At 40.0% G+C, this 26299-nt stretch overlaps 1 protein-coding gene across 3 annotated transcripts in view; it reads left to right on the top strand.

The window, feature by feature from the left end:
• The window catches only part of LOC109301455 (mitogen-activated protein kinase kinase kinase 2), a 95822-nt gene that overhangs the window by 40250 nt on the left and 29273 nt on the right, over window positions 1-26299 (top strand). For 2 of the 3 annotated variants that reach the window (XM_019522639.1, XM_019522640.1), the window contains exons 2-10: window positions 2473-2647; window positions 3203-3321; window positions 7585-7625; window positions 10645-10744; window positions 13259-13372; window positions 14045-14144; window positions 17225-17355; window positions 19370-19449; window positions 24900-24967. In XM_019522639.1, the coding sequence (XP_019378184.1) occupies window positions 2554-2647; window positions 3203-3321; window positions 7585-7625; window positions 10645-10744; window positions 13259-13372; window positions 14045-14144; window positions 17225-17355; window positions 19370-19449; window positions 24900-24967 (847 nt within the window). In that variant the 5' untranslated portion in view covers window positions 2473-2553. The remainder of the gene's footprint in view (window positions 1-2472; window positions 2648-3202; window positions 3322-7584; window positions 7626-10644; window positions 10745-13258; window positions 13373-14044; window positions 14145-17224; window positions 17356-19369; window positions 19450-24899; window positions 24968-26299) is intronic. The other variant, XM_019522641.1, reaches the window with a different exon arrangement.

The raw sequence follows: 26299 nt of genomic DNA, 5'->3' as shown, positions 1-26299 counted from the left end.
GCACTGACATGATTCAGCTGTTTCATGGTGCCAACCAGATGTCATAAGATGTGCATAGATTCCTCAGAATGTCGCACACAAAATAATCCATTATCAATTGTTTAGTTTTTCCTGCATATTTACTATGCTTCAGTATTGTACATAGTAGGCATCTTCAGCTAAAAATGAAAACTGCTTATTAGTTACCAGTCAACACGTTCCTCTGTGGGTTTTTTAATTTGCTTCAGTTACACTATAATCTGACACATTTTACATTTTAATCCTTGTCTGATGTGTTTATGAAATAATAAGCAAACCTATTATATTCTTTAGTAATTGATCAAAAGCTTGGTAATATATCTAGTATACTACCTGTAATTGGGGATTTAATTTTTTTTTAATTACAGAACATCTGTCTGAATAATGAATGCATATCCTCCTTAATTGAAGTAATTTGTAGTCCTAGAGAACTAATATAATTTATATTGGTCTAACCAAGGGAAATTCCATTCTTTCTATGCAGTCTTGAAGTTTAGCTGCATATAGGATATCTCCCCAGGGACGCTTGAGAAGAGAATAGGCCTCTTCCTTCATGGATTCATTCCATAATCTGAGCAAATCCTGTCCTCCCCTTGGGAGTCACTGACCATATACCACTGTAGCTTTACCTGTCCTTCTTTAAAGCCATTGTATTCATCCAAACTGCAGATCAATGCAGGGAGGCCCCTTTTGATACAGAGACTGACTGGGCTGGGAACTAAGTCAGCAGCATTAAGTATGTGGTATTAAGGCTAGGATGCTGAGAAAATGGTCTAAAGAAAATTTTCCATTTAGAATTGGTCTAGTGTAAATGTGTTCTGAAGAAATTGTTTTCTCCTGTTTCTACCCCGGTCTTTGAGACTTGCATTTACTGAGGAGGCCATTTACTTGTATTGCTTGGAAGCAGGCACCCAGAGACTCCCAAACCAGTGAACCCAGGCAGGTGGTTTCAGAGCTTCAGGGACACAATCCTGCATGCCCTGGAAGTTCCCATTTCCAGAGTGCACAGCACTGGGCCCCTGAAGTGCCAGCTGTGCCTGACCAAGGTGACTAAAGGAGCAAAGGCAGCTCCAGGATAACCAGCATTCTCCTGCCATAAACGTAATGGACATCTACCACAATGAAGTGGTACAAATTGATACCACCTGTTGCAGCTACAAGATTCAGGCATTTGTCGTGTAACAAGGTATGGACCTCTGTCTGCTTAGCAAGGGGGCAAGGGTCAAGCTGCCTTACTGCCCCCCTGCCACTGCTTTCCCTGTTGCAGCAGGTTGGGGATGGGGCAAATTTAAGCCAATCTTTCAATAATTCAGTTGAGTACATGGAAATTTTATAAGCTTGTTTTAGTTTTCTATGTATAGAATCTAGAAAATAATAATTAATTTAATCTAATTTAATTATTGGGGGTTGTCTTAAGTTTAGGGTCATTTTAGGTATGGGTAAATTCACTAAGTTTTATTCTTTACAGCCTCTTTGTAATATCCAGCACAAAGTATAACCTTCCCAAGAGGATTATGACAATGAAATACTGAGCTGCAAAGCTTGGTACCAGTTATCTAGATTATCACTGTCACTTGCAGCTCTTCTTTTTCTTTTGGTAATGTAAATTAATAGTATCAATTGCAAATCCTACAAGTGAGCCAACATTTATTTGTATTTGTCATGAAACCTTGCTTCCCATTTCTGCAAAGTTAACATTACAACAAAGTGGCATTTCATAAGGGATCCTTTGTCATGGATCATAAAATTATATATTTGAACTTGGCATCCATTTATGCATAGCATGAATAAATCTATTAATACTTAACTTTGGAATACCTAACAAAGTTATTCCACAGGGCTCAATCACTTTTAATAAATACTATTGACTGTAGAGACTCCAGTATTTCACTTATTGAGGTTCATATTGTTGCATGACTTTGGATAGCTCTCAAAAGTGTTGTTCACGTTTATAATGTGGATATCCAAGAATATCAAAGTTTTAATATACAGATGATTTTTCTCTGTCTCCTTATCAATATCTGTGACTTGACTGGCTGTTCAAATGGCTAAATTCTTAGTCAGATGGACCATAAAGTCATAAAACAATTAGTATCCATTTGTGCAGTTCCCTGGTTTTTGCTGAAGGCCTTTTGTCACTTAGGAACTGTGCAGCTGAACTTGTCATGGAGATAGGTAATTAGGCCAGGCTCAAGGAAAATCAAATAAAGAGCTCTTTCTTGTGCCACTATTAAATAATTTTTGGGGGGAGGCAAAAATGTGTTGTTCATTCTGTTGATACATCTGTGGAGACGAGGACAAACTGAACAGGAGCAACAATGATGTGATGTGGAGTTGGGATAAAGTGTCAGCCTTCCAATTCCCCACCTCCAAGAAAAAAAAAATCCAAAATGCTAATTATTCCCTACTTACCAGGGCTGTAAGGGTAACGTTTTCATGTTTGATCACCTTCAGCTTTGTGCGATTCCACTGTCAGCCAGCCTCATTGCTAAGTATCTCTGCACCCGATCGTTCTCAGACTGACCACCTTTGCCTATGAATCTCTCTGGCCACTCCTTTGCCTTAGAAGACTTCATCTGTGCAGCAGGAAAAGTAAAAAAAACAAAACAAAGCAAAACACCCCTGCACGGTGAGCCGTCAATGGCAGGTATTTAGGCAGCAAAAGTCTCCCAAGAGTTTAGTGCGTTTGGTGGTTTTACTTTGTGCCTGAGTTCAAGTGTTTTTTAGCAGGGGAAAAATAATACCCAGAGTAGATTGTTAATGTTGATATTTTTCTGTAGTTGCAAGTTGGGGGTTTTGTTTTCTTTTCTCTCTCACTTCTCTCACTGAATTTTTTTTAAGTTACTTCACATCTGCAGTTGTATCAAGGAGAACACCTTGCTACAAGCTTACAGCAGTTTGTTCAAAACCCTTTTTGTTTGTTTAACTGTTTTTGACTGAAAGGTAAATTGCCAAAAAGATACTTATTTTCCTGTTTATGATGATATTGCCTGGGAATGAATAAAATGAAGAATTTTGTAACTGCAATATGCTAGCCACAGGGTAACACGATTCTTGAATTGTTATTAGGGTGGTTGTGATAGTTATGTGTATTTTAGAATGGATTACTATTCTAGTCAATGTAAACTACAGTGGTCATTTACACATTTTCTCTGTCTTTTTTTGGTTGGGTTTTTTTAAACAGATGAGCAGCAAGCTTTGAATTCAATCATGCAAGACCTGGCTGTACTTCATAAGGCCAGTCATCCTGTGCTGCCCCTACAAGAAACAGGAAAACCCAAATCATCTTCACCTAAGAAACAGGTAATCTTCAGTATTCTTGTTAGCACAGTGGCCAGAGTATAGAGTGTTACAGCTTCTATAATTCTCCTGTTGCAACACCAGTGCCAGTGTTAAATGAATGATTCCAGCTCTCTGTGAATACAATTGTTTTTTATTATCCATATTTAGGAAACAAATGGCAAACCCAAGTGTGGCTTTTCAAGACAGATTTTGAAGGTGCTTACTGCATAATGGGAAAGCATCCCCTTCCCATTCCCACATTGCATTTTAAAGATCATGAGCTGGGAGAAGCAGTAAACCTCAAGCTTACGCTTTGATTTGACATTATCCATCACAGTGTTTTATATTTATTTGTTTTTTGTTGTTTTTATTTTGGATTTTGTTTAAAATTGAGGTTTGCTACCCATTCTTTCCTTGGAGGGAATTTTCAACATCTTTATCAATGATTTGGATGTGGGGAGTGAAAAGCTCGCTGGCCAGGTTTGTGGACGACACCAAGTTATGGGGCAGTGTGGTCACACCAGATGATAGGTTGCAGGTACAGGTGGACCTGGACAGGCTCCACAGTTGGGCAGACTGGGACCAGATGAAGTTTAACACTTCCAAGTATAAGGTGCTCCATCGGGGGTCAAACAACTTCAGCATACATATAGGCTTGGTGGAAACTGCTTGACTTGCACCACAGCCGCAATGGACCTAGGGGTTATGATCGACCATCGCATGAATGTGAGCCATCAGTGCGAGGTGATGGTCAGCATGGCAAACAACATGCTGGCATGCATCGACCAGTGCATCTCATGTAAAACAAAGAAAGGTACTCCCGCTGTACTCAGCACTGGTGAGACCACAGCTGGAGTACTGTGTCCAGTTCTGGGCATCGCACTTCAATAAGGATGTGGAAAAACTTGAGAGGGTCCGGAGAAGGACCTACCCATAAGATCAAGGACTTGCAAGGCAAGCCATATGTGGAGAGGCTGAGGGACCTGGGCCTCTTTAGCCTACAGAAGAGAAGGTTGAGAGGGGACTTGATAGTGGCTTACAGCTATATCAGAGGAGTGCATCAGGACCTCGGTGAGCAACTGTTTACTAGGGCATCCCCGGGGAAGACTAGGAGTAATGGGTACAAACTCCTGGAAGGCTGCTTCAGGCTTAATACCAGAAAAAACTCCTTCACAGTCAGGGTGTCCAGGCTGGAATAAACTTCTTCCAGAGGTGGTGCAGTCACCTACCCTGGAGGTTTTCAAGAGAAGACTGGACAGTCACCTCGCTGGGGTCCCTAACCCCAGTTGTCTTCCTGCCTAGAGTGGGGGGGTGGACCCAATTATCTGCAAGGTCCTTTCCAGCCCCTTACCATCTATGAATTTAGATATAAAGTGGACTCTGTGAACTGAACCTGTCATACCAAAAGTATCAGCAATTCAGGGAAAGAGTTCTTATTTTCTTTATTGTGTTTTGTGATGTATGGAGGAGGTGTGAAAGGCTATAGCCACTTCTTAATTTCAGACACAGTAGGTCTTTAGAATTCTTGAGTGTCTTGACATTGCCTAACTTTGTCAATCCCCATTTACAATATCAATCTAGGGGGAAAGGATTTTTAAGTCCAACTGTACAAAGCTTAAAAAATCTAAAATTTTCAGGCCATCTATGAATTTCACAAAGTAGAAGTTTTTCTCACTTGTACAGCAAGCTACCTGTAATGGATATTATATATTTAGCTTAGTTAAAACCTTTATTTAGTTCAGTCCTTACTAGTGGCTTAAAAGCTGTAAGTTTTCATAGGGTTGATATTTTGTCATGTATGTGTTCGATATGTTCATTGACAAAATGGTGGTAGTCTGTTGTGGTGACTTGAGTGTTAACGTTGTACACGTTTTTAGGCAGCAAAATAAATGTGTGCATGTGCAATCCTCCTCTTTTTGTATATAATAAATATACAATAAATAATAGGAAAACACAATGGGAAACTTTTTATTCATACATGCTTCCATTCTTATAAGTGATTGTACAAAAACAAAAAAACCCTAACTTCCATAACTGTTTTTTACCTTCTGGACAGAAATTTTCCTTGTCTGGTCCCATTTTAAGGATAAAATACATTTGAGAAGTTTTAAGCAAAGATAGTTAAGAATTCTTGAGTTCCAAGGCAATGAATAAAGTACATATTTTTTATTATTTAAAGCTGTGACTTTTTTCATGGCTCTACAGGAGGGAACAGCAAAACTTTGTTGTTTGAATAGAGTGTTGGATGTGTTCTTCATGATCATAAATTCTTTCTGGTTTAGTAAAATGATAACTTCTGATGCAGAAAGTATTCTTTATAAAAAGTACTTTATATAGTAACTTATTTTAACAGTTTCCAATGTTTCATTGGCACTGCTAATGTACATAATAGCACCTTGTTTTATTCAATGTACTAGTCTTCCTAGAGGTCTGAAGAAGTCCTCATTCAGTTTAAAAGTATCCAGTCATCATCTTGCTGAAGAATTGCTAGAGTTTCAGGGTGCAGAATTATTATTTTTGTCTGTCACTGTCCTTTAAAAAAAAATAAAAAAAGGATTGAGGCAATTTGGGGAAACAGATCTGCTAAAAGAATACTATTAAGTGTTAAAGTGGAAGGCTGAGCCAAGGTAATACCAGTGTTTAAGGCTGTCCATTTAGCCATAATTTTGCCCCTTTATATATGTGCCTTAGGGCACAGTCTCCATTTAAGTGAATGCTGCTGGCTTGTGAAAAACTGGAAATAGTACAAGTGAAAGCCAATGTGGAATTATTTGCTAGATGGTACCAGGAGTTTTTTTCATGAATAGTATGTAGTTGGGGAAAATTAGCCTCTTTTGAACACCGCAGGAAGTCTGAGAGAGTTTTTCCCTCATACTTTGTGAAATGCCCAGTCTCCACCAATTATTTGCTTTGTGAGCTAGGCAGGCACTGAAGGAGGCTAACAAAGAAATTTCCCCCATGTAGATGGAGGAAAAACAGAAGTTTTGTTGCCCCTAATGAGGTTCGAAGAGTTGCAGCACTGTTTGGCTCCAGAGGTATCTAACTGTGGATATCTAACTACTGAAATAATGGCAATACTTATGCAGCCTTAGCTATAGAAGTACTATTACTTGTAGTCTTTCGCCTTCTGGAGTCCCCTGTGGTTCAGGGATAGAAAGCTTGTCTGCCACACAGGAGACATGGGTTCAATTCCCAGCTACTTCTACAGCTACGGAGGCACCAAATGTCTGGACTCAGTCTGGCCTTTGGATTCTGTCTCAATGGCCTAAAGGGAGGATAGAAGGCCTGGACCGCCTCCACTCTTCCATACTCCTGCGTGGGCTAATGTGTTGAAGGTCTGGGTGACTTCTCCTGCATACACCATGATCTGGAAGGGAATGATGGTTGCCAAACCAACCCTTCCCCCTGTTAAATGAGACACTTCAGTTGTGAGACCAAATATGCAGGGCACAGAGGAAGGGAAGAATAATTACTTAAACAGTCATTTAAACTGAGTATTTTAATCTCGCAAGCCACCTGAGTGAGACCCTAATCCTTAGACAAAATAGTAAGTAAATTTCATATTTAATTTAAAAACACCGATGCATTATTTAATAAAACATTGCCGTCTGCAATGCAGTATTCTGATTATAAGTCAGCCCTATACTTTAAGGTTCAATTTTAGCAAATAATGATTTTCTCCAAAACTATAAGATATGAATAACAGATAAAGTCCGTGAACTCCTGTTGTTCTTACAGAATATCACAGGGGAATCAAATGACCAAGGAAAAGATTGAAAGGGTTAAGTACACTCAAATAAAAACTACACTGAAAATTTCTCATCTAGTATTTTATTGCATGTGCAAAAATACTGAGAGTAAAACATCAAGACTGTAGGCAATTATAAGATACCCCTGCATATGGGTCAAGTGTGGTGGTGATGATGATGATTATTATTATTATTATTTTTCTTATGAGTCTTTTGGAGGGGAAAGAAAGGTTACCATATAATCAAAAAATGCACTTACTTTTTTTTCTCATACAAGCATTTGTGCTTTGTTGAGTTTGGACTTACCTGATACCTTAGCTAAAGAAATAGTTTTCCACTTTTTTGCCAAATGTTCAGTAGGCCAAAAAAGTATGTATAAATACTCATCTCTTTAAGATTATGCAAATTGTGTATGAATGTTTAATAGATCTTGCTCAGTTTTCTGAGTAGAAAAGGATTTGTCACAAACCAATAATTGATATTGCTTTTTTTTGGCATTTTGCTTTGTGTGTATAACTTGTTTCTTTCATTACAGAATGACGTTAGAGTCAAGTTTGAACATCGAGGTGAAAAAAGGTAAGACAGGAAAAGATTTTAATACATTTCTGTCACAAGTTTATACTGGGAACCTGTCCTTATTGGCCTACGTATAAAATCTGTCAGTTCAGGTTCTTTCATGCTAATCTCACTGTAATGTGCGGTCACTTCTTAATACCTAGAAAAATAGGAATATTCTTGATGGCTGTTAACAAGATACACACTTTGTCCAACACTGTGCATGCCCTTTCTCTCATTCTTAGGGTATAAACAGCTGTCATGTTTGGAACTGGATCAGCTATGGGTGGGATGTGTCCTGGCACAGCTGATCTCCTTCACTGAGCTCAGCAGACATTGCCAGAGCCATTGTCCTGCAGGGGTTTGATCCTGTGGAACAGTAACCATGGGTGCCATATCTTGGGTATCCCTCTGCTGGAATCAGGTCCCTGAAGCCCCAGAAGCACCTGCCAGAGTCAGTTGGAGCCATAAGCTGAATAGAAATCAGCCATGAAAAGGCAGCACCAACTATTATTAGGAATTGTCATGCTCCCAGATTTCGGCATTTGTGACGTAGGTAAGAGCTAGAGTGTCTGATTACACGGGTTTTGTGCCACCATTTACATTTTTATGGTGGCACAAAGGCAATGTCTGTTGCAGCCTTATGGAAGAGTAAACTGTAGCAGTTCAGCTTAACCCACTTCCAAAATTATGACAGACCACTCACAGTAGCTCTTGGGCAGAGTAAGTATGCGTGTATGTAGGTAGCTATTGTGGCATAGCATTTCTCATTTATCCCATCATGCAGACAAGTTCTGGTTCTGTTTCAGACCTGCCAAAAGTGATTTGGAACTGAATGCCTTGGGGACACTGGGCAGACCAAGCCCAGTGTATAGGGTGAGCTCTGTTCCTGGAACACGTAGCTCCAACAATACAGTGATGAAGCAATGCAACAAAAGTATTTTGCAACGTATTAGTGCTTTTACCCTTTTGTGAAGGAGACGGGTAGAAAGGAGTAGCAGTAGTTCTTCTTGAATTCCAATTATTGAAAGTGGCATTCAAAAGTGATGAACAAGGTCTTCCAGCAGGCAAGGTCAAAGGTTCCAAACTTGCTGAATGAACAGTTAATTACCATGAGAAAGGAGAGAAATGTTCCTTTTTGTAACTCAGAAATGACCTAGTGTCTGTCCTTCTCTGACTGAGTAAAATTATATTCTTATTGCTTTGTTGGTTAGTGAACACACAGATAAAAGGGACCATTAGCCATTGATAATTTTCTAATGTAACACCCATAATATATAACCAACATTTCTCCTCTGTGTGGTTCGAGTCTGCATCAGTAACTTAGAACACAGATGAAGAAGTTTGTTCTGTTACCTTTCTGCCCATATAGTTTAATTGCTCCTATTCATGAGATAATTTTCTGTTACAGAAGTTCAGCAAGTTTAGGCCTATTTTGTATCTTCTGGTTTAGGTAGAATTCAGGTGGTAGAAAATCTTTTGGTTGGTGCTTACAGTTGCAAGAATTGTTAAGGGGACGCGGTTCTTGAAGGAATGCTGTCAATGCTGATGCATGTAACAATTTAATATACCATATTTCTTAAATCCAAGATGAGAGGGTATTTTCCCTCCATTTAACATGGGAGGTGTGTGTGTGGGGTGGGGGGAGGTATAAAGCCCCTCACCTTGCATTCAAGTACAGGGTGGTGGGGCTGGGGTAGAGAGGTAGCTGCTGCAGATCCAGCTTGGGCCCTGACTCAGTGTTGGTGTTGGAACCACAGCTGCTGCCTGTTTCCTGCCTGCCCACTCCTGCTGTCCTGCCTCCCCAGCCTCTGCCTCATTGCCTTCTCCCCTTCCACCACTTACTGTCTGCTCTGGCAGGGCTCTGGCCCCACTCCAGCCCAGGGCCCAAAGCAAGTGTTTGCTTCTGCCTGAGCCCAGCCTGGTGGCAATGGCAGCAGCTTCAACCCAGGCTGTGGCTCGGGCTCAGTCGGAGCTGCAGCTGCTCCAGCAACTGCTGTTTGACTGGGCTGGGGCTGAAGCAGCCACATGCTCTGTTCCCTGGGCTAGATTGGGGCCGGAGCCAGAGGGAAAGCAGTGGCAGGAGGGAGGCTGTAGGATAGGGGTGGGCAAAATGCGGCCCATGGGCCAGATGCGGCCTACCAGGCCATTCTATCCAGCCTGCGGGGTCCCCACAAATTTACAAAAATAATATTTATCTGCTCCTGGCGGGCTGTAATGTGGCCCTCAATGGCTTGCCAAAACTCAGTAAGCGGCCCTCTGCCTGAAATAATTGTCCGCCCCTGCTGTAGGAGGTGGGAGGGAGGCAGGTACCAGGGGGTATAGGTGTGGGGAGCAGGCGCTAGGCCACACAAGCATTGGTGGTGAGGAGGCAGTGGGGGTGGGGCAGGGGGAGCAAAGGGCAGGCCCTTGTATAATTATGCATGTATTTGGTTAAATACAGTATCATCTCTCTTTCCCCTCCCCACCCCTTTCCCCTCTCTTCTCATTTATTTTAAGGATGATTTTATGAAGTTGCCTTCTTAAATAAGGAAAATCTATTTGCTCCTTAAAATGAAAGCTGCAGTATTTTGCTCTTTTGCTTATCAGGCCATTACTAGCCTACCTCTTGGCTGTCTTCAGTGGTAACTGCCTCCACTGTTTTGCTGCATCCCTTAAACAAGGCAATACTGACATGCATGTACAAGCATCTGGAATACTGGTGTGCTTACAGCAGGACACAAAATAGTTTAATGTCCTGTTTGCCTACAAAATGGAAGCAACATCAAAGCAAGTAAAACACTGATAATACACTAATCTTATGTATACTAACTGTGAGCTTCCTTTTAATTTTTCACTGAAATAAATGTGTTTTGTTTAAACTATACATTAATGTACCGAAAATAGAAGGCAAAAATATGAAATCTGGTTTTTTTTAATGTGTTTAATCCATGTGACTAACTTTAGATTTAGGATCAGATGCACAAGCAATTTTATTAATAATAATTTATCCTTTTAATACTAGTGGAAAAAATGTTCCAACACTTAAATTGTTTTTCAGAATCCTGCAGTTTCCGAGACCTGTCAAGCTAGAAGATCTTGCAGCTAAAGCTAAAGTTGCTTTTGGACAGCCTATGGATTTGCATTATAGCAATAATGAGGTAATTTTTTGAATTCCTAAATCCTGGGTTTATTATATTTCAATACATTTCAAGACTGAAATCAAACTGATTTTCATTAGGATTGACTGAGGGCTATAGGATGTACATCTGTAAGAAAGCTGCAGGAGAGTGAGGTTTTAGTTGGTTATTTCTGTTGTGGACTGCAGGGCTTCCAGTCTGTTCTTTCTTTAAGTGAATGGGAATTGTCTAAAGTCGGGTAAAGCAGAGCGCACATCCCTGGAGGTTGAAGGAAGATGGCAGGTTTTGGTTTTGTTTGTCATTTGCATGCTTGCTTATTTTATTGCTTTTGTGTACTGTGGGGATAGGGTTGCCCCATGTAAAACTGCCTGTAAACCCTGAACCCAGAAATAACTGGCTTCCTAGCTGGTTGAGTGACCCACTTACACCACCCATAAGCTGAATATGAGCCAGCAAGCATGCTCTTGTAGCAAAAAAGGTTAACAGTATGCTGGGTTGTATTAACAGGAGTGTCACCTGCATATCAAGGTAAGTGAGCCTTCTGCTTTATCCAGCACTGGTGAGGCCTCACCTGGGGTCCTGTGTCCAGTTTGGGCCCCATGTTTCAAGGATGTGGACAGATTGGAGAGAGTGCAGCCAAGAGCAATGAGTAGAGGCCTGAGACAAATGATTTGATAAGTCTCCAAATGCTTGAAGGATGATTATGGAGAGGATGGAGATGATTTTTTCTTGTGGTCATAGGGGACAGGACTAGGAGCAATGGCTTCAAGCTGCAGCGGAAGAAATTTAGGTTGGAGATTAGGAGGGACTTTCTAACTACCTAGAGAAGTTATGGACTCCCCATTCCCGGAAATGTTCAAGAGCAGGTTGGACAGACACTAGGCAGGGATGCTTTAGTCAAGGATGATCCTACCTTGAGCAGGGAGCTGAACTACCTGTGACCTCACGAGGTCCCTTCCAGCCTTACTTTCCTATGATCCTGTGACCGACCCAAATTACTTCTTCCAAGCAAGCCAGAGGTGTAGAGGGAGACTTGATAGAAAAGCATATATATAGGGTCAGTATTAATTTTCAGGAACTTTCACTGTTTTTTGTCCTTATTTTATTAAAATAGTAGGGAGTATACATGCCCGTATAACTCTGTGCGCACAATTACCTGGTTGCATCTGCCAGGGATAGCATGAGGTATTTGTCCATCTGCTACCACCTACCTCACCAACCACCCTCTTTTGAACTGACTGATTCCTAAATACTGAATACATTCCCACAGAGGGTTTTTGAAGGGCAGGGGCGTATACGTTATGCTTAGTAAGCTCAAATATCCCTAACAGATTGTTGGGCAGTTGATCAGGAGTTTTTTTACTCTTCTTGTCATGCTCTGGATAAAATATAAAGGGATGATCTTGCCAGAAGTGTGTTAGTTTAAATGTAGCAGGTTATTCCTAACAAATACACATTAGAAAACAGGCTATAATGGAAAAATCTTGCTTTCATCATTGCCTCATCCTCTTTCTTTGTCCCTTCTCCTCTGTGCGTTAGGACATAGGTGGAGAGCATTTATTCATCTAGCCTAATGCCGCTTCTTTATAGAAACAAGAGAGGTTTCATTTCTAAGTTTATTAAAATCTGGTTTATATTTGAACAAGTGTTAATTACGCTTCAACTGGATTTTAATTGGCAATTTGTGACTTGCTTAAAGAAATAATTAAACCAGTCCATGGATTTCTAGTGAGATGCATGTTTAGGCCTTTTGGGAAGGTTCATGTCTGACATTTTTTGAACAACGGGATTTCTTAATAAGTTAGAAACAAAAATATATAAAAAATCAGTGTATAAAGCTCCAGAAAAGAGACTTTATTCAACAGGTCTGAGTAAATGTATAGGTATTAAATGAAGCTGCTGTGTAGAAGAGTGAAGATGCTACATAGTCGTGTAGCCTCTTCTAAAGCAGGGGTGTTCAAGATATTGCTTGTGGGCTGGATCTGGTCTGTGGAGCCCCATCATCCAGCCTGCTGTTCTGCCTATGGGTCTTGAACTGGGACCTATGTGTGGCATTTGTCAGACCAGTCCTGTAAACTACACATGGTACATGGGGCCGGCAGCATATGTGATGTGTACATGGGATAGCCATGTGCACTGAACTCAGCATGCAGGGTTGGTCTGCGTGCCTGATCAGCTTGCAGATAGGCCCATGCTGCTCATCCAGCCAGCTGGGCCAGATGAGTTTGATACCCCTGATAAAGCTGTGGACAATACATTGCACAGTATACCGGAAGTGGTAGTTACCTAATAACAAATGCTTCTTTTGTAATGTCATATGTGCTAAAAGGCAAAGTTAGGGTTGTGCTTCATGTTTAAATGTGGTATCTTCTAGGTCTGTTCATTGTCACCTTAACATGCATTTTCATAGAATTTTTTGTTTAATGCATAAAAACGTCCAGGCAGGTGGGGGGAATCTTATGTTATCAAGTTGTTATACCAGCTCTTCTTCCCATATGTTTCTTGTTAAAACTAATTTGTCTTCCTTTCCTATAGCTGGTGATTCCGTTAACCACACAGGATGATTTGGACAAAGCTGTTGAACTGTTAGATCGTAGTGTTCACATGAAGAGCCTCAAAATATTGCTTGTAGTGCATGGAAATACACAGGTACCTACTCGGTATTTTAAAGGGTTTCCTTTATAAAGTTTAAAGGAACAATAGTTACTTAAAAATAGCATGTCTATCTAAAATTTTTATTTTATTGTTACAAGTAACATTTACAATTACTCTAGCTGCAAGGTTTAGAGAGAGAATATTTTCTTCCAGCCAGCTAAATTGAATATGTTTAACAGCAGTTAGTTCAGCCAGTTTCACTGTGCCACTTAATAGTTACTTGGTCTGCCATGTATGCATGGGTCTTTTACACAGCAGTGGAAGGAGGTTGTTTCTAAATCATGTGACATTTTCAGCAATGTTACAGAATTATACCTTATTATAAATTACGTTTTTTTAATAATTACATTTCAAGCTGAAATCCAAGCACCATCTCTCATGAACAGAAAACTTTTCTTGATAGGAACTGAAATGCTCAAGTTTGAAAGAAGTCCTAAGTTATCAATTATACATGTAAACTTTTGTCCCAGAGTAGTTTAGTTTAAAGTTTACCTGCGCAAATGTGTGAATAAACTGTTGATGAAGCTGTATGAAACATGAACTTCAAGGAAGTAGCTCTTTTCCTTCTTAAAAAGTTATAGCATTTACAAGTTTGTTTTTTTTCTTAACACAAAGATGTCTAGCTTTCAGAAATGTGCAGTTATTTTAGTATGTTCTCATTTTTAGTCTCCCAGTGTGAGTAACATGGAACCCCTTTCGTCACTGGAAGATTTGAATAACACAGTGTTTGGAGTAACAGAAAGAAAAAGCAAGCTTCCTGTAATAGGTAAACTGCTGTATTGTAGTAACTTGAAGTGTAAGAGCTTTCCTTTTAATCTCTCAGCATAAGATATGTATTGATGTTCTATAGTAGAAGGTTTATACATGCAAAATAGTTGGCACACTTCTGTAATATTTCACTAAAATGCTAGTTTTAGAAAGCAAAGCGGGGGATTAAAAAAAAGTTTGTTTAATGTATATAAATAGTCAGTGCAGAAAGCTCTGGCAAAGTAACTACTCCATCACAATTGAAAGAAAACAAATAAGACCAGCTTTAGATTATTAAAGTTGACAAAAAGATTTTATTTTTTCCCCCACAATTTTACTTAAATAATTTTATTGTTCATTTTACATCCTAATTTTTGTGTCCATAAAAGTCAATGCTAATGCTTCCTTTGACTTTATTGGGTTGAGGATTGAGCTTCTGAACAAAATATCCTTATTTAAATGGCAGCTTGTTTTCATGGCTGTAATTAAATGGAGCTTTCCATTCTTAAACTGTTTGACATTGTTTCCAAAGTATCTCCATCTAAAACTGTGGTTTTACTACCAGGTTAACTTGTGAAGTTTAATATTGAGAATTCTTTGTATTCCCTTTCTCTAAAAAAATTATTGAACAAATAATAGTAATTTGTTTCAGTTGGCCTAATTCTAAATTACATGTTGTGCTTGTGTATTGTATGTGTATAAATTTGCTGAGGAGACAGTGATAGTATAAATAGGAAATATTCAGCATGGTGACCACCTTTGTTCCTATAGGCAAGATGCTTAAATTATTTTTCTGGGACTGAGTATTCAGGACTCTTTTTAAAAATTAAATACCATAATAATAAATATGCCAGAGGTGAGGATTTCTATGGGTGGTATCTTTTATTGGTTGGAGGACTCTCAGATCTTGAGGGCTGTCAGACCTGATGAAGAACATTTCATCTTGAAGCCTGTCCAAGTCTAGCCCAACCATGCAGCTGGTCCAAAAAGAGGGTATCGCCTGCAACAATCCTTGCATACTTCTTGGACCATCACAGCTACATCACCACTCCAGCTTTACCATAATAAATGCAAATTCTTAATGATATAAGCCAAGTATTAAGTAACAGTTTGTAAACTAGATTGCTGCAAGTGGCATCTGTTTTAAATGTCATCTTTAAGGTTTTAAAATCATTGTCAGGCCGCAAAATACAATGAGACTAATTTTTTTTTTTAAAAATTCTTCTCATTTTGAACTTTAGGCTTCAAGTTTTCAAACTTTTCTCTGCTGTGAGTGACTAACAGACATGGATTTAAAAAAAATGAAACATGACAATCTTGCAGTCAATTTCAGGAGCTGGGGCTTTTAAAAACTGTAGTACACACTCCATTTTTTACTTTAAAGGAATTTTTGTTTCATTTGTTTGTTATATTGCTTGTCTGTCTATGAATGAATTATATCCCTGTTTCTATACAATGGAACGTGTGCATAGTTCCATCCGGAAACAAATACCTAGATTTTTCACAGTTTCCAGATTACAGGGTTAAAATGTTATGCTTGTCTAATACGGTTGTTGGTTGTAGATGTGTTGGTCTAAGGGCATAGGCAGACAAGGTTTTTTGGGTAAATGTGATATCTTTTATTAGACCAACTGAGTAGCTGGAAAAAGTTTTTTGCAAGCCTTTGGTCATAAACATACTTCTTTGGGTATTGGGAGACTGCTGTTGTTCTCCAAGGCAGAAGAGAAGCTAAAAGTGTGACAAGAAGTCTGTGAAAGTGTAAATGAATGGAAGTTTGGAAGACAGGGTAGAGATAGGAGGGGAGTGACAGGGTGGGTGGTGAAGGAATGCAAAAAATAAGCTTCAGGAGGGTACCTGGTGAATTGGGTGTCAGGCAGGTTGTAATGTGTCCAATATCTATATTAAGCTCATGATTTTTTATATTGAGTAGATTTATGAAGTGAAGTTCATAGGCTCATCTACTAAAGGTGGTTTGTAAGTTCCCTTTGAGGATTAGAACTGAGAGATTGGAGAGGGAGTCTCCCAGTGCCTGAAGAAGGGTGTTTGTGCCTGAAAGCTCGAGAAGAACTTTTTTCCCCAACTATTTAGTTGCTCTAATAAAAGATATCACATTTACCCAAAGAACCTTGCATGCTTGTCTAATGGTGCTTCTAATGATGTTTTAAGTGACTTACAAAAAAAAAAACTTTAATTTTTGTGATGCCAAAAATAGACTTATTGTGTGTATCCGTGATGAGTTGAAAACTAGTGATACGACAACACTGAAGCAGCCAAGAGTGAAAGCTAAGCAACTGAGAGGGGAAAGCTTCCAGATACCCACTTGAGGTTATCTAGCAAAAGCAGGGAAGATTAGATAAGTATTTCTGGCAACTCTTAATTAAAACATTCCAAAACTTGTTTTTATTTTTACCTCTTAATGCCATAAAGAAGCTAAATAAATAAAGCAAAACAGTCTTTGCAGTCATTTGTCAACCCTCATTTAGTAAACTGTTGTTCCCTTGTGTAGGAAACAACAAATGTTTCAACTGCTGTAGCCAGATAACTGAAGTACCTAAGAAACATGTCCAAGCCTTCAGTAGGTAGACTGACTTTCTAATGCAGTCCTATCTCATAATGTTTAGCAGTACTTCATTTGTCATCAGCTCAGATTCTGCATGTTGATCTGCTCAGACACAGTTGGTTCATGCTTAGTAATTTGCCAGCTATATTTTGGCATTTAATAGATCTTTAAATGAATTCAGAACCTTCTGGCCTGAATTTTAGGAGCTGACACCAACTGGGCACTTCAGGGGATTTTTCAAGTCCCTTGCCTGATCTTTAGTAATTCAGCAATTTACCAGCATCAGTCCCTATGAAAGCGACGGCTAGTGTTTTAAGATTGTGAGACTAGTCGCATTAGTTGTGGAAGCGAAGCTTCTGCCTTTTTATTAAAAAAAACCAAACAAACAAAAAAACAAAACAAAACAAAAAACAAAACAAAACAAAACAAAAAAAAAACCCGACCCCCAAACAAGAAAAAAACTTGGGCCACTAGGTTTTGTATTTAATTATCAATTCCAGTAAAGTGTTCATCAACAAACTTCCTTCTTTTCTATAAAGGTTCTAATACGCGTGATAGAAGCTCGCCTCCCCCAGGATACATTCCCGATGAACTGCACCAGGTGGCCCGAAATGGATCATTCACAAGTATCAACAGCGAAGGCGAGTTCATTCCAGAAAGCATGGATCAAGTAAATATCTTCTTTTTTGTTTTGTTTTGTTTCCTGTTGATTAAAGAACCCTATGCACCTGTTACCACCTCTATCTGGAAGGTGCACAAGTGCATGGCATTCTCTCCATCTGATGTCTGCCACATTGGTGGGGTAGTAAGGTGTCTTGAATATACAAAAATCCTGTTCTCAATATCAGTATCCTTTCTGCACAAAAGAGGAGCCTAGCTGAAGTAACTTATAGTAGCACGTTTATTACTTTTTACACGTGTTATTATGCACCACTATAATATTAACTTCAGTCACATTTAAGAGTTCCTTGAGAACATATAATAAGACAATACATGGCGCGTAGAACTTACCTTCTGTGTAGCTGAGAGACAGAGTGGAAGTGAAGATCAATGCAAGGAGGTAGTGATGTGTACAGCAAGCTAGTAAATGAATGGACAGTAGGACCCAGACCTCCTGACTTGCAGTCAGGTATGTGTCTGATGCTCTGCCCTGCCAGTCAGTAACCTGATCAGACCTTGCCCAGGTGTGTATTTTCAGAAAAACATTATCATTGGCCTTCATTAAAGTCAGTTTGTGGATCTCTGCTAAGTTAAGTTCACACAGATGTGCGTAAGGATTGTTCTCATCAGAGACTAAGGAATGTGTGAACTGGAGCCATTCAGATCTGCTACATAGAAATCTACTTCTAAAGCTATAGGATTAACCCAGCTAGCAAGAAGCAGGAGACTGTGTTCCTCTCTGGACTGGTCACCCAGATGTGGGGAGGCACCTGACCACTAGACTCTCACTTGTGTAACTCCCGTCTTACAGAAGTTCATTCTGTCAGCCATGTACTAGAGTGCAAATCCCCTTTTTGGGGCCATTGCTTTTTTAATTTGGACAGCATATTAGCCAGGCCTTTAGTACTGTGCCATAGATCCTGTTAGCTACAGAGCAGCTGTGTCAGCCTAACTACAGAGTTAGCGTTTTTTCATTTAGCCCTGAGACGGGGGTAGATAGCTGTCAGATGGGGAGAAGGGGAGTTCTGATACTTGCCTTTCTTATTAGGCCTTAAACAGTAAAGGTTGTGATACAAAATATACACACACCCCAGTGAGTATGAAAGATGAGACTTGACCTTACTCTGACTTCCAGCTCAGGACTGGTTCAGAGTTCCTGAGGAGCAGCAGGAGAAAGGTCATAGTGATTTTTTTGTTTGGCCTAGAGATTAAGTTCTGGGTGATTAAAGCAGGAGCTCTAATACATTTCAAAAGTAGGGGCAGTCAAATTTACAGTCTGGATTAGTCTTGATAGAAAATTGGGTTTCCCATTTGATTGTAAAAACTTTCCAGTGTCAGCTGAAACTTACCTTTACTTGTCAAAACCACAGAAGTTTTCCATTTGGATTTTTGTGTCCATCAGTTTTCAGTGAGCTCCATGAGCCCCTCCTCCTGCATCTCACCCCTACGCCTTTTCTGACCAATTTTACTTAGTGACCTGTATTGGGCAGTTGGACTGTTAAGAGGGTTAAGAGGCAGACTGAACACAATGAACATCATTCAAGTTCTGCTGTCTCTCTGACAACCCGTCAGGTTTGACCAAATAAGACAAACTTGCAGAAGGCGCATCTATGACCGTCTCCTGGCCACATTCTGAATTCCTGCCTTAATGCCTGGAGCTGCTTTGGGGGGAAAATGTAAACATTAGCATCACTAGCCATCCTTTAGCAGCCTCATTATTGCTCCGGCTTTTTGGAAAGCTTTAGCCTGATACAGAGATATGATACTGTTGAGCGACTTCAGTGTAGGTGCTGTTCCTGCTCCACTTAATATTGTGTATTATACATTTCTTTTGGAGCTCAGATGTCACAAGAGTTGAGAAGTGGGACAGGATACTTCTGAACAAATAGGACTTCATTCACATCAGATTTCTGCTGGCTTCTGTGATTAAGATGATACATTTTTTTAAACTGTAAAATGTGATGTTAAGAACCACCAGGCTTTTAAATAATATAAAAATTGTCACTTATTCTAATTGTCACTAGATGCTGGATCCATTGTCCTTAAGTAGTCCTGAGAACTCTGGCTCAGGAAGCTGCCCCTCCCTTGACAGCCCTTTAGATGGGTAAGAATTTATTTTTCAATATTTCTAGACTGCTTAAAGAAACTGATCCCAATATAATTACTTCACTTTCAGTAACTTATAGGTGTGCTTTTTTTCTGATTAAAAATGTACCGGTATAACAATGTTTTGAGATGAAATTGCTTGTAAATTTACAAAAGAAGAATAACAGATTGGCAGAGTTGTTTTTTTGAAGATTTTTCAAAAATAAAATATCAAATTCTGTACTTACTGCTTCATCATTTGCAAAGATTTACTTTAAATCTGTTTGGCTGGTTCATACATTGAGCCTATTCTCAAACAATGAACAACTCCATCCAACTTACATTTTTATATTATCATAATGTGAAAGAGACTGCTGTTTTCCTAGCATTTTACCCAATACTGTACTTCACTATTTGTTGCCAAGATGATATATCAATTAAAATGATCTAACATTAACAGGAAGGTGACAGGTCATTGCAGATATAGAATTACAGGTGAGACTAGCCAATTGACCGTCAAGAATGATGGTGAGAACGGGCAGGCAGGGACAGAACACAGTCACTCACCACTCCACGCCACTGCTGCCTCCCGCCAGTTACTGGGAGGAAGCCTGCACGCGGCCACCACCAGTGCCACTGTCTGGCACTGATGCTGCTCCACATCTGGCTGTGCACAGGTTGCCCCCCCCCCGCACCCTGCTGCTCCATGTCTGGCCCTGTGCCAACCCCCTGCCACTCTTTGTCTGGCCCCGTGCCCAGAAGTGAATTGTGTACTGAGGGCCTGGGCAAACAAAATTGGAGGCCCCCTCTCCCCAGGGGCTGGGCTACAAGGGGCGGGGCAGGGCCCCCTCCTCTCCTGGTGCCGGCAGGGGAAGCTGGGGGGGACCCTGCCGGGCTGGGGGTGTGGGGGCACATGCCGCCTCTTCTCTTTGGTCCCTGCCCCCTACATCCTGCTATGGCCAAACACACACACATACAGGTACACACACGCAGGTGTGCACACAGACAGGCACACACTCTACTCTCACTTTCTGCACATGGACACACAGACGCATGCACGCATGCATGCACACATGCTGGCAGGCGCACACTGTATTCACTCGCTCTATGCTGCTACTCACTCTACTCTCTGCACATGGATGTACAGACACAAACACACTCTCCCTCTTGCCATGAACACAAACGCATGCATATGCACACATGCAGATGGGTGCACACTACTCACTCACTCTGCACATGGACACAGATACAAACACACTCTCCCTTCCATGAACACAGATGCATAGACTTACACTCATGCATGGAGACGCATGTGCACAGACACGCACACACTCTACCCACTCTCTGCACATGGACCCAGACACAAATGCACTCTCCCTCCTGCCATGAACAGATTCATGTGCACACGCACACACAGATGGGCACGCACTGTACTCGCTCTGCAAATGGACACACAGACTCAAACAGTTTGGCTGCCTTGAGCACATGCATGCACATGCACAGACATGCACACACACAAGCAGATGCATACAAATGGCCTGACATGCATGCAGATGAGCACAGATGCGCGCACACACTCATGCAAAGAGGCAGCCTCATACCTTCCCCTCCAGAGACCTTCCCCCTCCCCCACTCTCCATCATGCTGAGGCAGCCCCCTTCCCATCCTCCCATCCCTGCCCTGCAACAGCGCCAGCAGAGGGTCTTCCGCTTTTCCTCAGCTGGCCCTGCTGCTGTTAACTTGATCTTCTCAATTTATTGATTGCCCATGTGTGGAAAAGGAGCACAGGGAGCAGCCACGCAGAGGCTGGAGGAGGAGGTGGGGCCGACAGGAGGGCTCCCGCCTTTCTTCAGCTGGCCTCGCTGCCTGTAAACTGCTCGTGGCATTACTTTTTTTGCTTCTGTGGAGGTGGGGTGAAGGGAGCCGCTGCACGGGAGGCTGCAGGAGGCGGTGGCGCCGGTGGAGGGGCACCCATTTTAACTTGGTTGGCTCTGCCCCCGGCCACCTGGCCCGCACAGTGAATTGGGACATGCGCAGTTGGGCAAAAGCGTTACAGACGGACAGGCAGACAGGCGCTTTTATTATATTAGAATTATATATCACATTTTCTTGAATATAAGACAGCCCTGATTATAAGGTGACCCCCCCTCCCCCCCAGTTAGATTCTATATATAGAAAATGTATTTGATATAATTTTCCAGATTCAGAATCTAATTATTGGAGGCTTGTCTTGAATTTGTCAACCTCCCGCTTCTGCAGCAGGTCAGGTACTCCCTTTGTTCTCTACCCCTCCCCCAACTTCCTCCTGCAGCCCCTTCCCCCCATGACTTGAAGAGTCAGCGCTCAGGGTGATTGCACTCAATGGGCACTACCATATATTTTACTCAGATGGATGGCACTATCCTATCCTTATGGTAGGTTCCCATCAGCATGTTTGCCCACTACGGGTCCTGTATTTTAGTGCTGCTTAGTGCTGGCTGTGTTTAATCAGCTTCAGAATTGGTTTCCATTACTGAGCACATGCTGCTTTTAGCAGCAGCTCAAAGATGGGCATTGTATTTAATTTGATTTTCTTGTAGGCAAATGTAAGATATGGGGCTTTTTTCCTCTGTGTTGATTATGGTGGAAAAGCCCCATCTTATATTTTAGTAAATGCAGTATTGTAGGATTGTATTGTTGGAACATGTTATGGAACATTTCAGGTCTATCCATATGGTGCATGCATGTGGGTGGATAGAGTTTTTAAAGTTTATTTTTAAAATTGAATGTCACTTCTGAAAAAATCATTTTGAAGAAAAAAGCAATCGTAACTCAGTTATTTAAATAATAAGTGCACAAAGTGGTGGAGCCTAATATTTGAAGTGTAGCAGTCAATTTTAGTACACATTTTTGAAAAATAGATGCATTGATCCAGAGTGGATGGTTGTTCCCCATGTTGAACCAGGCAGACTTGTACAAATGCCAGTTATAACTGGCAAATCCCAGTGAAGGTCGTCTTCCTTAATTTGATAAGAATGGCACTGTGAATGGCTGGTTTCCCTTTCAGCCATTTTGTAGAGTCTGTTTTTTCTGGCCAGCATTTAAGTTGTTGCAGGTCTACATATGGAAGGACTGAGCACAGGAGGATGATCCAGTAGGTTCTTGTGTTACAGGGAAGTGAAGCATGTTGATTTTTCTGGGAGCGAGTCTGTCAGTAGGGTAGCTAGAAATTAGAAAATTGAATCCAACAACTAATTACATTCTAGATATTTTTAAAAATGCATTTTAAATTTTGGATAGTGGTCAGGGCTGTGGCCGAGCATCATATAAATTAGTTAAACGTTTTTCCCTCCAGTGCATGTAAAATGTTCATGCTGTCCTCAAAAGGGTAGGCAGTTAAACTTGCCTACTTTTTTTGTGCTGTTTTTTACACGTAATTGATTTTTAGTTTGACTATACAAGGCCATTATCAATTGTTGATGAATGAAAAGCTGCTGAATTTATAAATATGTATTCAAAAGTCTTACCTTCCTGTTCTTCTCTGGTAAGAGACTAATTTAACATGTCCAGAGCACCCAAGGAACTTCTGTCTATTTTTACTTGCAAAGCTGTAATAGCAGTTTCTTGCCTGTTCTAGAAATGGAGTTGGACCAGGAAAGTGTAAATGTTTTGAGGCAAGATATCAGTTTCCATTTGATTTTTTTTTAATGATATGCAGCTCTCTATGCATCTTAGCAGGGCAGTAACAAGATCATCTGGGCCTTCTGTCCTTCACGGTTGTTTCTGCTAGTTTCCAAGTCCAGGAACCCTGTGCTAGATAGACTCAGAACCAGCCTGTAGTCTTGTGGGTCAAAATATTGGCACAACAGCAACTATATGAGTCACTCTGAAATCTAGCTTCTTGTTGTTGCCACACTGAATAGAGTCACCAGATTAAGTTTATGGTATGAAGTATAAACTTGTTTTATTTGGATTGTACAAACTAAATAGTGGGTATTGCTTCAGAATTAAAGCACCTATCCCCTTAGGTCAATGTTTTTTAAAACAAGATGTGAAATCATTGGTTGATTATCTACAAAATGTCACATGAAGACTAGATCTTGGAAAGGTTTTGTGATTGATTGCATGCCAGAAGCTTGGCAGTATAAAGAGCAAATGATAGCTCACTAGATAATACTTTTATTAACTCTTAATCATGCTTATTCAACTAGTGAAAAATTATTGCTCTTACCAGCGTTAGGGAAGATCATTTGTTTTCCAGCACCTTCTTTTCTTCCTGGAGATTTGCATCATGGTTAAGTGGTTGCACAAATTTTAGACTTCTAATGGAAATTTGTATAGTATTTGTGTGTGTTCCATTTCCTTGGAAGGAAGTGAATTGCTACTACTATTATTAATATTCTTCCCTTCCATAGTACCTTTTTTTCCAAGAAGCTCTTTTTCACAAACATTTAAATAAATTATCATCTTTTGAGTTGAGCAAGATCCTTGTTTTACAGATGAGCTATCTAGGGTACAGAGATTACCTCAAGACTTGAAAAAATCTCTTTGCTATTTGGTATGTGTACACTAAATTTTCCTCATTTAGATATTTTGAACCCTGTTCTATTACTGACCCTCTTTTTTTAGTTTTTTTTTTCCCCTTGGGGAAGTGCAAACTGGATTGGATTGACTAATATTCCATGAAAACACATTTTGCTTAGAAATGTTCTGATTTGCCCAAACGTAGCCAGAGATCCTCTTGTCATCCTCCCCTAGTTTACTACTCTTTCTTTATTCCAAGACTCTTTGTAGGGGGGTGGGCTTGCTGCCTGCCCTTTTGTCATTTAATGGCTAGTTAAGAAAATCTTTCGAGGAAAAAGAAGACTCTGAGGTGGTTTGTTATGGAAGTGCTGTCCTGGAATTGGTCGTTCTTTCTAATTGGGAATCTCATTCATTCCTACTTGATAGCTAGGACTTGCATACACTTCTATATAAGAAAGAGTACAGGCACATGAGGAAAAGCACTCAAATGATTCTATAAAAATTGCTCTTAATTTTGTGAAATCACTTCATTTTTATGAAAGGAAAAAGGAAATGTATAAAGAAAACATAGAAAGGCTCTGCTTGTCTTTTGGGAAATTTTTTTAAACAGGATCCATGAATTCTCAATAAAGATATCATCCTGTAACTAATGTTTTGTTTAGATATGAAAATGGCAGATAGGATCTTGCATGTGGCTGCACAGGCATTACTGCATATATTTGCACACGGCATTGCTCAGTACCAGTTTATTGCTTCCTTTCCTATTGCAAGCAAATGGCATTTGATTTCTATGAAATCAAGCAAGATCTATCCATTATAGTTATCAATTATAAGTTTTAGTATTTAAAAGTTAGGTTCTTTGACATCCATTTTTTTATGCAACAGTTGCAAAACAGATTTTAATTGCTTTCTTTATTACTCTAACTGCAATAACATTTTAGATATTGTCTGTTTTTACAATTTTAGAGACAGCTACCCCAAATCTCGGATGCCGCGGGCACAAAGCTATCCAGATAATCATCAGGAATTCTCAGGTAGGTAAAACTACCAATTCATCCATTCTGTGTGTTCTGCAAGTAGCATATCTCAGAATGAGATGCACAGTATCACATTCTTGTTTTTCTTTTAAAGTTAGCACTGCTCTTATCCAGGGCATCAGGACTGGGTGTCATACCTGGGCTGTAGTCCTGGTCCCTCACTAAATTATTGTGTAGCTTTGGGTGATCTTATTTAATCTCCTTTCGAGCCTTCATTTTTCCCACCTGTAAAATAAAGATCCCCCACTTGGTAAAGCACTTTTAACCTCTCTAACAGGAAATCACTGTACATGGGATGGGTGAAAATGTGTATTCCTCATCCCATCCAACTCATGTAAACACCAGAGATGGTGGACTTTATGCTGTGCCGTATAAATTGGTGGGCTTAGGCTCTGATGGAGCAGTGGGGTCCAGGTTTAAGAATGAAATTCACCTAACTTTGAGATCGTCAATCAATTGACATCTAACACTCTTTTCATAACAAGTCCTGGCTTGAATCCAAATTGGACACCCTTCAAGACTAGCTGCATCTAGCTAAGTATGAAAATGACTTTGAGGTAGCATGCCCCTAGTGAAGCTCAGGAATAGGAAGTTTGCTGGCTAATTAAGCTGGTTCAATAGATCAGAAATTTGTTTTTTCAGTGTCTGTTGAACTTTTGTGCTTGAAGGAGCAAGAGAAAACGAATAGTGTCTACGTTATCTGAAAAAATGTCAAAATATTCATGTGCATTTACAAAACACTTTCATCTTTAGGGATTTTAAAGTATTTAGCAAGTTATTAGAAATAGTACCCACAAAAATGCTATTAAATAAGCATTGAAGTTGCAACGTCTAGTTCTAAATGAACAGTTCGGCTATGCCAGAATTCAGTTTCCTTATGCCACCTTAAGTCAGTCCTCTTGTCCTTATGTTATGTCTTTACTTACATGACCACATACTAATTTTCTTATAAGTTCTTTTATGTATTCAGTGCATAGGATGGATCATGCTCAGTTACTGAGCACTTAATTAATATTTTGTTTTCTCCTTGCTTAATGTGTGGCCTAGACACATTCTACGCACCATTTAAGCTAGTACAATTAATTTTCACATGCACTGTTTTACTGTTGTCATGCTATTGTATCACAGTGCATCATAAACATACCATTTATTTTCACCTCTGGGAGATGAAGTGGGTAATTTCCCCATGTTACAGATAGGGAATGATCCATCAAATCTGTAAATCTTGAGTGCCCAATTTGGGATGCCTTGCATCTGATTTTTTTTTTTTTTTTTTTTTTCAGTATACAACTTTTAGTACTACTTGTTTTTTAAAGAACTTTTTTTTTT

Source organism: Gavialis gangeticus, unplaced genomic scaffold (genome assembly GCF_001723915.1).
Source record: "Gavialis gangeticus isolate Ggan-Ray unplaced genomic scaffold, GavGan_comp1, whole genome shotgun sequence".
NCBI lineage: Eukaryota > Metazoa > Chordata > Crocodylia > Gavialidae > Gavialis > Gavialis gangeticus.
The sequence above is the reverse complement of the archived record's forward strand: the minus strand, read 5'-3'. Positions and strand labels throughout refer to the sequence as shown.